At 38.3% G+C, this 12,376-nt stretch overlaps 1 protein-coding gene across 15 annotated transcripts in view; it reads left to right on the top strand.

Annotated features, from left to right (window-relative positions):
• Positions 1-12,376, top strand: part of Rabgap1l (RAB GTPase activating protein 1 like) — a 616,206-nt gene that overhangs the window by 576,860 nt on the left and 26,970 nt on the right. For 10 of the 15 annotated variants that reach the window (XM_046430137.2, XM_058574417.1, XM_046430139.2 and 7 more), the window contains one exon: positions 3,562-3,654. In XM_046430137.2, the coding sequence (XP_046286093.1) occupies positions 3,562-3,654 (93 nt within the window). Of the gene's footprint in view, positions 1-3,561; positions 3,655-3,840; positions 4,143-8,459; positions 10,514-12,376 lie in introns of those variants that run through there. The other 5 variants (XM_046430146.2, XM_046430153.2, XM_046430147.2 and 2 more) reach the window with 3 other exon arrangements.

The following is a 12,376-nucleotide window of genomic DNA, read 5'->3' as shown; positions in this document are numbered from 1 at the left end:
ATGTTTCGTGTATTTTTTTTTTTAAATTCACTTGGAAATGAACCTTTTAACATAAGTAGCTTAAAAAAAAACACTCTTTTACATGTAAAAAAATCTTAGTGATAGAAAAAAAATGGTTTTAGAAGAATTTTCTAGGAACAAGTTGCAATATGTAATTCAGTCATTGATGAACAGATCCATTTTAGAACAGTAGAAAATGCTTCCACCTGGGACTGAAATTCAGCCTTCACCCTGCGGTACCGCATCCCAATTGCAAAGATGTTGAACACCTCCCATCTGGTGGGTTGGGGCTGCTTCAAGGCACGTTCAGCTGCCCCCACGCCCTGCTTCTGGGGATACACTCAACACCTTGCCACTGCATAAAACCCTGGGACTTCTCCCCTCTTTTCCAGGGCTCCAGGGTTGTTTCATTTGCTACTTGATCTTCAGAGTCTGTGTCTGGTTTTTTGATTAGTTCATACAGAGAAAGGGAATTACAATCGAATTCCAGAAAAATCTAGAAAAATATGGTTGTTTTCCTAGCACGGGTCTGTGTGTTTCCCTTGTTTATCTAGCCATCTGTGAAGTCACACAGTTGGTAGGTGGTGCTTTCCTTCCTGCTGCTCTCTGGTTGGTCACAGTGCATTGTGGAAGGTCTCTGGAGATGGATTAGTGTTTCTCATGACCGCACTCAATGGTGGCCTTGTAATTCAGTTACACCCTCGAAAGTGTCCCCATTTGTTGGAAAGGGAGATATTTTTTCATCAGCCAGATGAATATTCTCACAACGTGGTTGTCTAGTGATTTGGACTGAGTTTGTGAAACTTCCCAACTGTGCTCAGAAGCAGAAAATTCCAGAATTTCACAGTGCTCCTGGATAGAAATAACAAAGTAATTAGAATGAAGAGAATGATACCTGGAGTCTGCTTTTTTTTAATATTTATTTTTTAATTTTAGGTGGATACAATGTCTTTATTTTATTTTATGTGGTTCTGAGAATCGAACCCAGTGCCTCACGCATACTAGGCAAGCACGCTACCACCTAAGCCACATCCCCAGCCCTGTAGTCTGCTTTTTAATTTAACTCTCTAGTCAGATTCCAGAGTATTAAAACTGTCTTTAAAATTATAAAATAATTATGAATATGCTGGTTGCTTTCCATTCTCTTCGGCTGTCTCTCACACACATACATGTTTTCCAAACGTCATACTTTGAACCGAGGAAGAACCTGTCGAGGGCCCAGGATAGACCCATCCTGTGCTCATTGTCATGGTGGATACCGAGGGTACAGACCACGTCCTTGCCTTCCTGCTCCTCAAGATGTTTGCAAAGTGGCATGTTTATAATCTCAAAAACAAAACTGCTTTTCTTCATTTCAAGTCCCTTTCTCAGGCATCTAAACACTAAGGAAAGATTTTGATGTTTAAAGGAATTACATGGGGCAGTGTAGCTCAGTGGTAGAGCACTTGCCTTGCAAATGCGAGGCCCTGGGTTCAATCCTCAGCACCACATAAAAATAAATAAATAAAATAAAGGAATTGTAAAAAGAAAACATGGTATATATAGACAATGGAATATAAAAATAAAAAATAAAGGCATTGTGTCCAACTACAACTTATAAAAAATAAATAAAGGAATTACATAATTTGGCCTTTTAAAGAAAGGCTGAAAGTAGACCTGATTTGTCATGTGGAGCAGAATAGGTTGTAATATGTTCATTTCGACTAAAGCTTTTTTTTTTTTAATTCAAAATTTTCTATTATCCAAGCATTTCTTTAGATTTCTCATTTATATGTTATTTAACTCTCCTGTCAAGCATTATGAGGTAGAAATTTATTTACCCATCATTTTATAGATGAACAACTGAGGCCGAGAAGTTAAATACCTCTTTGCAGAGAGATTACAAAGTTTGTAAATAAGTAATGAGCATTGGGACCCAGGTTTGTCCAGTGCCAAATTCTATGATCTTTATGGTATGCTGTGTTTATTTATTTATTTTTAAAATCAAAGATTCTATATGATTCCAGTCCTTTCAGAAAGAGTCAACTACTGTCTTTTGAGGATGACATTATTTTAGCAAGAAGTAGATGAGTTGTTTATAGATGTTGAGATGATTTATTGTTGTTTCAGTACAGTGATACTGTATTTTTTCAAGTTTTATCGTCAAATTTTAGATCTTTGTTTTTGATATATTAACCCATTTAAAGACATTTATTATTGCTCATCTTTTTACTTCTATTAAACAATTTTTATTTTCAATATGATAGAAGACTGAATTACACTTAATGATAGTTAAAATTAATAGTACTATTAAATACATAGATAAGAAGAGTTGTGACAACAGTATTTAAAATAGGTGGACAGACCGTGGCTGTTTTTGTGAATGGAGCTTTGCTGGAACATAGCCACACTCATCCCCTTATGTGTCACCTGAGGCAGCTTTTTTGTTGTTGTTCTATTAAGTTATATATGACAGTAGAATGCACTTTGACACGTCATGTATAAATGGGAGTATAACTTCTCATTCTTCTGGTTGTACTTGATATAGAATCACACCTGTCATGTCATCATTTATGCACAATAGGGTAATTATGTCTAATTCATTCTACTACCCTTCATACCCCTCCCCTCTCTTCACTCCCTTCTGCCTAACCCCAAGTAACTCTATTCTTTCATAGCTCCAGCATCCCTGCTTTATTTTGAATTAGCATCCACATATCAGAGAAAACATTTGGCCTGTGTTTTTTTTGGATTGGCTTATTTTGCTTAGCATGATATTCTCTAGTTCCATCCATTTATTGGCAAATGCCATCATTTTATTCTTCTTTAAGGCTTAGTAATATTCTATTGTGTGTGTGTGTGTGTGTGTGTGTATACATTTTCTTTATCCATTCATCTGTTGAAAGACACCTAGGTTGGTTCCATAGTTTAGCTATTGTGAGTTGTGCTGCTATATACATGGATGTGGCTGCATCACTGTAGTATGCTGATTTTGAGTCCTGGGTATAAACTGAGGAGTGGGATAGCTGGGTCAAATGGTGGTTCCATTCCAACTTTTCTGAGGAATCTCCATACCACTTTTCATAATGGTTGCACTAATTTGCTGTCTCACTAGCAATGTATGAGTGTGCCTTTTTCCCCCATCTTCATGCAATAGCAAGAGTTGAATGGCTGTGACCTTGATCTTATTGCCTGTACAGCCAAAAATACACTCTCTGGCCCTTTACGGGAGAAGTTTGCCAAGCCTTGCTTTAGAATCTAGGCTTCCCCCCAGCCTTTGGCTGGGAATGTTCCTTTAGAATGCCAGAAGCATTGGGAAGTTTTTTTTCCCAGCCAGGTGTGGTGGCACATGCCTGTAATCCTAGAGACTCTGGAGGCCGAGGCAGGAGGATGGCAAGTTCAAGGACAGCCTTGGCAACTTAGTGAGACCCTGTCTCTAAATAAATAAATAAATAGAAAGGACTGGGGATGTAGCTCAGTGGTAGAGCACCCCTGGGTTCAATCCCAGTATTGTGGTGTGGGGGGGCAGCGGGGATCCTAAATGATTGTCTTGTCTAATGCAATTTTCTCAAAACTCTGCAGGTACCAACCAAAAAGCTGAAAAAATATGAAAAAGAATATCAGACAATGCGAGAGAGTCAGCTGCAGCAGGAAGACCCAATGGATAGATACAAGGTATGGGAGGTACTGTGCACCTGTCAGCAGTGTGCCTTTTTATCTGAAAGCAGCAGTTGTGGGGATTTCATTTCCCTCTGGCCCACCCCGATCCACCGAGCACTGTCTTGTCATGCTGACTGTCCAGGTGTGTCTTCGTTTCTGGAGACTCCCAAGTAGCCAACCATAATATTTCTTTTCTCTCAGTTTGTATATTTGTAGGTAACTCCAGCTGTTGCATTTATACTGGAAATCTTCATAAGAAGCTGAGAGAAAGGGAAAAAGAAAATGAGAAAGTGGCTTTCTACTTTCAAAAATGAGAAAAAAAGGAAAATGGCAAAGTACTGTTTTAGCTGTGCATGATCACTTCCTCAGAGACTTTTAGAAGGTGAACTGTTGCAAGACTGGCACAAGGATGTTTCAAACTTATTTCTGCCTGTAGCAAATGTTAAAAAGACAGACTTATTTTGGAAGGAAAAATAAAAAACCACAAAGGTACCTCAAGCCCAGTAATGGAGTTTGTTGCAGCATTTACTTCTATAAACAAATTCATGGGTAATGGTGACATTTGACACAGTATGCAGTCTTAGAATCAAAGTGATTTTATTTTAATCTCTTAATTGTGGATTTTTTTTTAAATTAGGCTATTTGTGATCACAATAGTAATTAGCAACACTGGTCCCTGAATAATGTTGGGAAATACTGATTGCCAACTTACTTTTTCCAAGTGAAACATTTTTGTCTTAATTCTTCAGACTCATGCAGATGCACAAGTCCCTCCCTCTCATTACCCCACTAATGCCAAAATGTCCTGCCAAGAGAAGTATTATGGTAGCCTTGTTAATGAAATCACCCAGAGTGGGATGGCTTCCACCGTGGTAACTAGAGTTGCCTTTATGTGGGCAGCACAGTCACACAGTGCATCTTCACTGTGTTGCTGAACTGAACAGCGGGGAATGTGTACATAGGAGCAGGGTGGAAGGAGTGTATGGGTTTTGTAGTCAGAAGACCTGAATTGAAATTGTGGCTCTTAAGAGAAAGGGCACAGGATTTGGAAACCTAATTGGAGATTTTAGAATCTATGCTGCTGTTCAGCATCTTGGACTAGTTATTGAACCTTTTTCACATCTGTTAAATGTGTAGTGCACATAATTTCTTGATGGATTTGTGCGAGGTTGAGGGATGTTGTGTGTTAAGTACTCGGCACAGGGTTAATGTTCAGTAAACTTGGTTATTATTAGCTTATGAAGACTACTACCACAAGTTATCCAAGAATTACTGAAATAACATAACCTCACATTGGTCTGCCCCTCCAGTCCCTCATGGATCTTCCTCTATTTCTCCCAGGTATTGCTACTGAGTAACCTACCACCAGTCAGTATGCTTCTCCCCTTGCTTATAGAACTGGCTCAGGAGCTGTGAATAAAATCCCACATAGAGCTACGACAGATAACTACCACCAGATAAGAGCTAAAGCTACTTCCCACCACCATTGTTCCACAATAAGTCCAATTTTAATGTTGGTCCTATAACACTCTACTGTAAAAAGTTTTGAAGGTAGTAATGGTAGATCCAGAATGAAACCCTACTACTGCTTATATAGTTTTAATTTCCTTAATGCCACTATCATTATGGAAAAAAAATCTGAAGAGTGCTTTAAAGTAAAAGAGGAAAATGAAAACCCAGCCTTGTACTTTTAAAAACAGGCTAGGACTGAACTGTTACCATGTTTTTCTTTCTTTTGTCAAAGCAGGTATGTATAAATAAATAGTAAAATGTGTGTTATTTTTAAAAAGTGCTTATAACATGTAGGATTATCAGTTAGTATATTTTTCATTGAAGGACTAAATTTTCATTGAAAAATTAAACTCTATGGTTTTGTTTTGAATGCAAATATTTTAAATTCAAGTGTTGTAGTGTCTTATTTGCACATATCAGATAACCTCAGTAATTGTTCCTTTTGGATGATTGTAATAGCTTCTCACTATATTATCTAGGGTAGCATCTCTCAGTGTTTTCAACGATATCCAGGCATTTGTCTGGTGATGGGCGCGGTAAATTATAATTCCATTTTCAATATAGTTGACAACACATATGACAAGATAGTTTCCAGCCATCAACAGATTTGGTCCTTCAGATGATTAACATCTAGTTTAAGAAGCTAATGGTAAGATAGGGGATGTAGCTTAGTAGAGGAGTGCTTACCTTGCATGTAAAGTGTAAAGTGTGTAAATCCCTGGGTTCAATCCAGAATATCAAAAATTTAAAAAAAAGAAACTAATCATTATTTTAATTAAAGTAGTGAAGTATTTTAGAAAATACCTTTATAATACTTAATCTTGTCAAGAATAAGATCTCTGCTGATAATGAACACTGTAATTTTTAGATTTTGGACTAGGAACCCAGTTTAAGTAAGTGCTTTAAGAATAATGTGAGGGGTGGGCTGGGGTTGTGGCTCAGTGGTAGATTGCCTGCTGAGCATGTGTGAGGCACTGGGTTCGATTCTCAGCACCATATTAAATAAATAAATTAAGATATTTTTAAAAAATAATAACCAGGAAAGATCTTTTAAGGCATTGAGTGAGAATTTTGCATCAGTTCAGTATCCACTCCTCCCAAACTTTGGAACTCACACTGCTTAAAATGCCACGTCTACCCCTAGTTTGCCATATGGCAACAGAGTTTGGAAGACAGTGGGAATTTTTACTTATTATTTTTATTTTTAAAAAATTTTTTTCCTACTTCTTTCAATTTTTACTTTTTAAATGCCTAGAAATGTCATACAACAGAGGTATTTCAGATGATGCTATTTCTCATGGTCTTGGTGGCATACATCAAAGTGCTCTTGTAACCGGGCATGGCAGTACACACCTGGAGTCCCAGCTACTTGGGAAGTTGAAGCATGAGGATCACCTGTGCTCACAAATTTAAGACCAGCCTGAACAACTTATCAAGACCCTATGTTTAAAAAAAAAAAAAAAAAGGTATGGCAGAAAAGGCAGAATTTGAATCAAAGATGGCCCTTAGAATTGCAGTCATACTTCTTGCTGTGTCCGTCTAAGCATGTGCTTGTGCATATTTTTATGACATATGCAAACATTTACTTTCTCGAGTTACCTAGCCATTCTCACTTTTATCCAACACTTCAATCTCAGACAAAAAAAATACAATAAAATAATGTTAGTATAAATTTAAATTCTAAAACCATAATCATGATGAAAAATGTTCTGAGTTTAGGCAGTGATAATGGTCACACAATTTTGTGAATATCCTAAAGCCACTAAATTGTACATTTTAAGAGCATGGTTTTATGGTAGGTAAATTACAGCCCTCCACCAAAGGAAAAACAAACCCAAGCTAAATGTTCTAGTCTACCATCTTCCTTTTTATGGACCCCAAATCACACCAGATGTACCTGTGTAGAAGCCACACTGGTGGGAAGGAGGCCTTCCTGTCAGAATCTGAGCTAATTAATGATCATCAACCCCATGTGTACCCTTATTTGTAGGGGAAAGACGAAGACAAATGGGTGGTATGTTCATTTTTAGTGATGCTTTTTAATTTCTAGATATAATATTAGCAGTGCCTACACATACATATGCACAGAGACATGTGCATACGCGAATAGGTGACACCCACACATCCTGCACTGCCTGTCTTGGCATCAGTTGTATGTGACCTCAGTGAACCCCACATCACCTGCTTCAGGGTTCTCTTTCTGGTTCATTTCATGACAAGATTCAAAAGACAGAAAGGAATATAGAATATTTTAAATCGTTTTTAACATCCTTCTTAACTTGGGGTTGGCTCAATTTGTGGAATAGTCTTTATCTACTCCAGTGTTTTGATTTGTGAATTTCTTGATTGATTTCTAATGAGGTGGAATGTGGGGTGAGGATATAGCTATAGAAATGCATCAAGTACATTTCCACTTTTGCACAACTCCCCAGAAAACATGTTTATGGATAGGTATAGTTACTTTAGAACATTTTTAAAATTAGTAATCAAGCCCCTAGCAAACACCCATTTCAGAATCAAAATACTGTTTCTATCTTAAGGTAGTGAAATGTTTTTGTTTTGTTTGGGGGGGTGCCCCCCCAGCCACAGGGGTGGAGTACCAGGGATTAAACTCAGGGGAACTCACCCGCTGAGCCACATCCCCAGCTCTATTTTGTATTTTAGTTAGAGACAGGATCTCACTATTGCTGAGGCTGGCTTTGAACTCTAGATTCTTCTCTCCTTCCTCAGCCTCCTGAGCTGCTGGGATCACAGGCATGCGCCACTGTGCCCAGCAGTGAAATGAAATGTTATTGTGAGGAAAGGTGGTTTCTAGGGACATAAGACTTTGTGCATATGCTCTTCCTTTTAATTAGAGAACTATTCACAAATGGGGGCAAGCCTTGAAAATGCAGCTAAGTAATTTAATTAAGTTCAGTGAATCTCCCAGAGCATAGTTAAGGTTACCTGTTCTGGATGGGAAAATCCTACAGAGTCTGGAAAGCTCAACTCTCGAGTTTGAGATACAGATAGTATTTTCTTTTCTTCTCCTCCTTCCTTCTTTCCACAATACAAAGGACTGAACTAGGGGCACTTTACTATTTTTGTAGAGCAATTGTTACTATGTATAATTTTTAAAGCTTTTTAAATTATACATAGTAAAAAATCATACAAAATAGTGACATAAAACTTAATTATACTTATATTATTTGCCATTTTCATGTATTTATTAAAATGATTTAGAGCAACTGTCACATTTTAAAAACTTGAACAAATGAACATGTTTAAATTGTAGTAAATTTCTTACCTATAAACTCTTTTGTTTATAGGTACTTTCCTCCCTCTGTGTTGGGTCTTTCCTTGCTCATGGAAGTCAAGATAAGTGAATCCATGTTGAAAAATGTTGTTCTGCCAGTGAAAGCTTACATTTTATCATTTTCTCATGAAAGGGTACTGTTACTGGCTTTCAGAAATATTTATTTTAGGACATATGTTTTTAATAGTAATGGACACAAGTTGCTTGTGATAACTAATGGTCTATTTGGGAAGGCTGCCACTTTCTTTTTGACCTGCATAACAATGAGCTTATTGTTGTAGGACCTTGGAGACCACAGCTAGAGCCCTGGGGGCTTCTCAAGCACAGTAGCTAGCAAGGAACTGAGGCTTCAATGCACTGGTGTTCTGACTGGCTTGGTCCAGCCCTGAGGGGAGGTGTAAGTGCAAAGCACCTGAATTTTGAGTGTGTTTCTTGATGATCTTCAGAATCCTCCAGATATTCTCTTTAATTTTTAGAAAGTTTTGTTTCCTGTTAACCTGAGAAAATATGACACTAATATGTTTCTACATCTTCTGTAACCTATTTGTTTTTAAAATACTTGTTGGTATGCTAAAGAAGAGCAGAGATCCACAAGTAACAGTCTTTGGGCCAAATCTAGCTCACTGCTGGTTTTTGTAAATAAAGTTTTATTGGAACACAGCCACATCTTTTTGTTTACTTATTGCCTAGGGCTGCATTAAAAATGACTGTGGTAGAGCTGAGTGATTTCAACACAGATGTGTGACCTGCAAAGCCTGAAATATTTACTCTCTGGCTATTCACATTAAAAGTTTACTGACCCCAGGGGCTGGGGTTGTAGCTCAGTGGTGAAGCACTTACCTAGCATGTGTGAGGTACTGGATTTGATTCTCAGCACTGCATATAAATAAATAAAATAAATGTCTATCAACAACTAAAAAAAAAAAAAAGTTTACTGACCCTGTGCCAGAGTATCATTTAAGATTTTTTTTTTTTTATTTTAATGCTAAGAGAAATGCAGTCTGGTCTGCCAACTGTCAGTTATCACCAAAAAGATTTTGTTTTTAGTTTGACATTTAAATTTTTTAAAGTCTCCACCAGAAAGATAAAATTGGATGTGATGAGAAAGAAATGAAAGCATTAAACAGTTTCAGATACCAGATTTTCTCCTCAGATCTCCATTTACATGCAATATAGACATTTGAACATTTCATCTGTGTACATTTGTCTTTGTATGTCAAAAATTGTATGCTGAAAATTTGAAAATGATTATCAACTCTTTTAAAAGAGGTATCCAAAAGAAAGCATGGATGCATTGCATGTGTTGTTGCTAATTAAGTTGTACTGGGTCTTTTAGAAAAACATTTTTTCCTGACCCTTAGATGTCTTTTAAAAAGCATGAGCCAAGAATTCATCATAGCAGCAGACAACACACCCAAAATATTGAGCCAGGGTTTATGTAGCCACCTCCTTCCCCGTCATTTTTTCCCCTAGCGCTTAGTTTATTTTCTGCTGATTGCCAGTTCACATTTCTCTGGTTTCTCATCTTGGAGTAAATGATTTCACCCTCCTTTGGACTGCTTTATGCCGGCTTCAGCCTCCAGAAACAAATGAGAACTGGGATCAGTTTTTCTTTTGGATTTCCCTGCTCAGCGATTTCATTCTTTTGCCTGAAGATGAACTATTTTGCAAGGCTGCTGACCTTGTCATAGAGGGAAGTTCCTCCTGCCAGCATTAATAGCAATATCCACAGCTCACCCTGTAGTTGCTCATACTTCTACAGCCAGTGTCTTCATCAGTCATAAGAGCTGCAAATAGCAGTGTGGGGAGGGAGGAGTTTGCAAGTAGAGCCTTCCTGGGTTGAGACTTGCCACTTGGCTGCCTCTAGCATACTTTATTCCATCGAATGTTAGCAGCAGGAACTTAGAGCATACGACTCTAAGAAAAAATAGCATTAACAAGTGTGTTTTGTTACTGTCATTTCCTGTATGTATTAGTAGGTGTGTGATTTCATTGGATATTCATTTTTTTTCGATTGTCTTTGTACCTATGATTGAAAACGGTAGTTGGTCTATGACTTTTGAGGAGGTAAGTTTTTAATCTATGTGTGTCTGTATCAGCGTCTGTCTCTTTGAAAAATGCAGTATCCTCCTCCCAAAAGTTACTAAAGGAACTTTCCCAGCTGTGGGGAGGAACTCCTGAGGAAAGTCTACCTTCTGTGGAAATAGTGTAATTTGTGTGAGATGGAGTTTGTTTCAGACAGCGGGAGGCCAGTTTTAAGGATTATGTAACCAACATCTCCTGCACTCTTCTGAAAGGCCAGGGGAACAGTCGGCTTGTTTTGCTTACAGTCTGGGCCTTCAGCACGTCTGCTTTTGTAAACGTGCAGCCTGTCAACAACTCCAAGGTGACACAGATTATCTGGCTGAACTGAAGTCTCTCCTGGGCAGACTTCACCAACATTCAAAATGAACATATTGCCTTTTCCAGGCCCATCAAACCTAACTTAACTTCTTCATTCCAGTGGAAAGGCAAACTTTTTCTGAAATCAGTCAGTTCTGAAAACCGTTTCAGCTCTTGGTAAGGGCTGGAAAAGCCAGCTGAGTGGTGTAATTTCTGCTGCCCCTTGATACACAGGGGCAGGTTCTTTGTAGAAAATCTCCATCTGGGTGGCAGCATCTCTTTGTAGCACTCAGTAGGCATCTGTAGCACCAAACAACATGTGAGGACCCCTGGCCACCCTAGGCTTGTACTTTGGAGGAGAATACTGCACTTTGGCCCCTTAGCTTGCTTTCCCACCTGTCTGTGAGTCAGAGCAGGCATCCTGACACCTCCCACCCTGCTGCTTGCTTTGCAAACACCAACCAGAAGCTTCTTGCTAAAGCAAAAGCCAGTAGGTGCGCCCCAGGCTCTTCTGCTTTTTAGCCCCTCACTTTCTCCGGGTCTTTCCCACCCACACCTGTGCCTTCAGCTGTGGGTCTCCGGCAAGGCTGAAGCTGCAGTAGTCCTTGTAGTGAGAAGTTGCAGTTAGAATTTCGGCGGAACTCACTTCTTTCCTCTGTAATACATAGTTTATCAAATGTTGATCTCTAACCAATAATGAAGTAGCTCCCTGGTACATTTTTAAAATACTTGAACATAGTGCTTTCCCACAAACAACATGTGAATTTACCTGGAGATGATTTAACTCAATTCTAAGCATATTACTGTAGCCTGAAAAACTGGTAGCTGCAACATTTTCACCTGTGCCAGATTAACCTAGTTACGTAATAGAGGAAGCATTTCTAAGGTGGAGTTCTACAGTACAGTTTTGGTAGGAGTGAGGCACTCATCTCAGGATTAGGTTTTGAAGTCGTCTTATCTTGATTTCTTGAGGGATTTATTGAGAACTGAGAAAAATCTCTTCCCACGTAAGCAGTCTGCTTTGTGAAATCTGTTGTGTTGAAATTGTGCTGGGTGTGGCTGCTCTTCTGTCAAGAAGGAAATTTATTAAAAGTTTTGAAACATGTTTTTAAAATCTAAGTGTTCTACAAGTATATAAGTTCAGAAATAAAGATACATCAGAAATAAATATTAGCTCTCAAGAACCTGTGAGAAATTGAGTTCCTTTGGCTTTCCCAATGTTCGACTGTAGAAACTCTGGCTGTGTCCCCTGGATACATAGATTAGTTCCTACGTTTATGCTGCTTTGGTAGCATGGACCCTGTGTGGGTTGAGGGAACAGACAGAATCAGATGAGTACGAGTTGCCCCTACAAATACAAATAACTGTCTCTTCAGAAATAGCTTGGGAAAGGGTTACACTATGCCTCTGTCACAAAGGAGATCCAGTATTTCAGATGGAGTATGACCTTATAACAGGAATGGACTTAAAACAAAATTTTATCCTTTTAGATGGAATTTAAATTCTAAATTTCCCCTTTTTTAAAAAACAAAACTTTTAAAAATCCTA

Source organism: Marmota monax, unplaced genomic scaffold (genome assembly GCF_021218885.2).
Source record: "Marmota monax isolate L192 unplaced genomic scaffold, Marmota_monax_Labrador192_F-V1.1 WCK01_AAM20220418_F8-fsc00055, whole genome shotgun sequence".
Classification (NCBI taxonomy): Eukaryota; Metazoa; Chordata; class Mammalia; order Rodentia; family Sciuridae; genus Marmota; species Marmota monax.
This window is presented reverse-complemented; position numbering and strand designations above follow the sequence as displayed.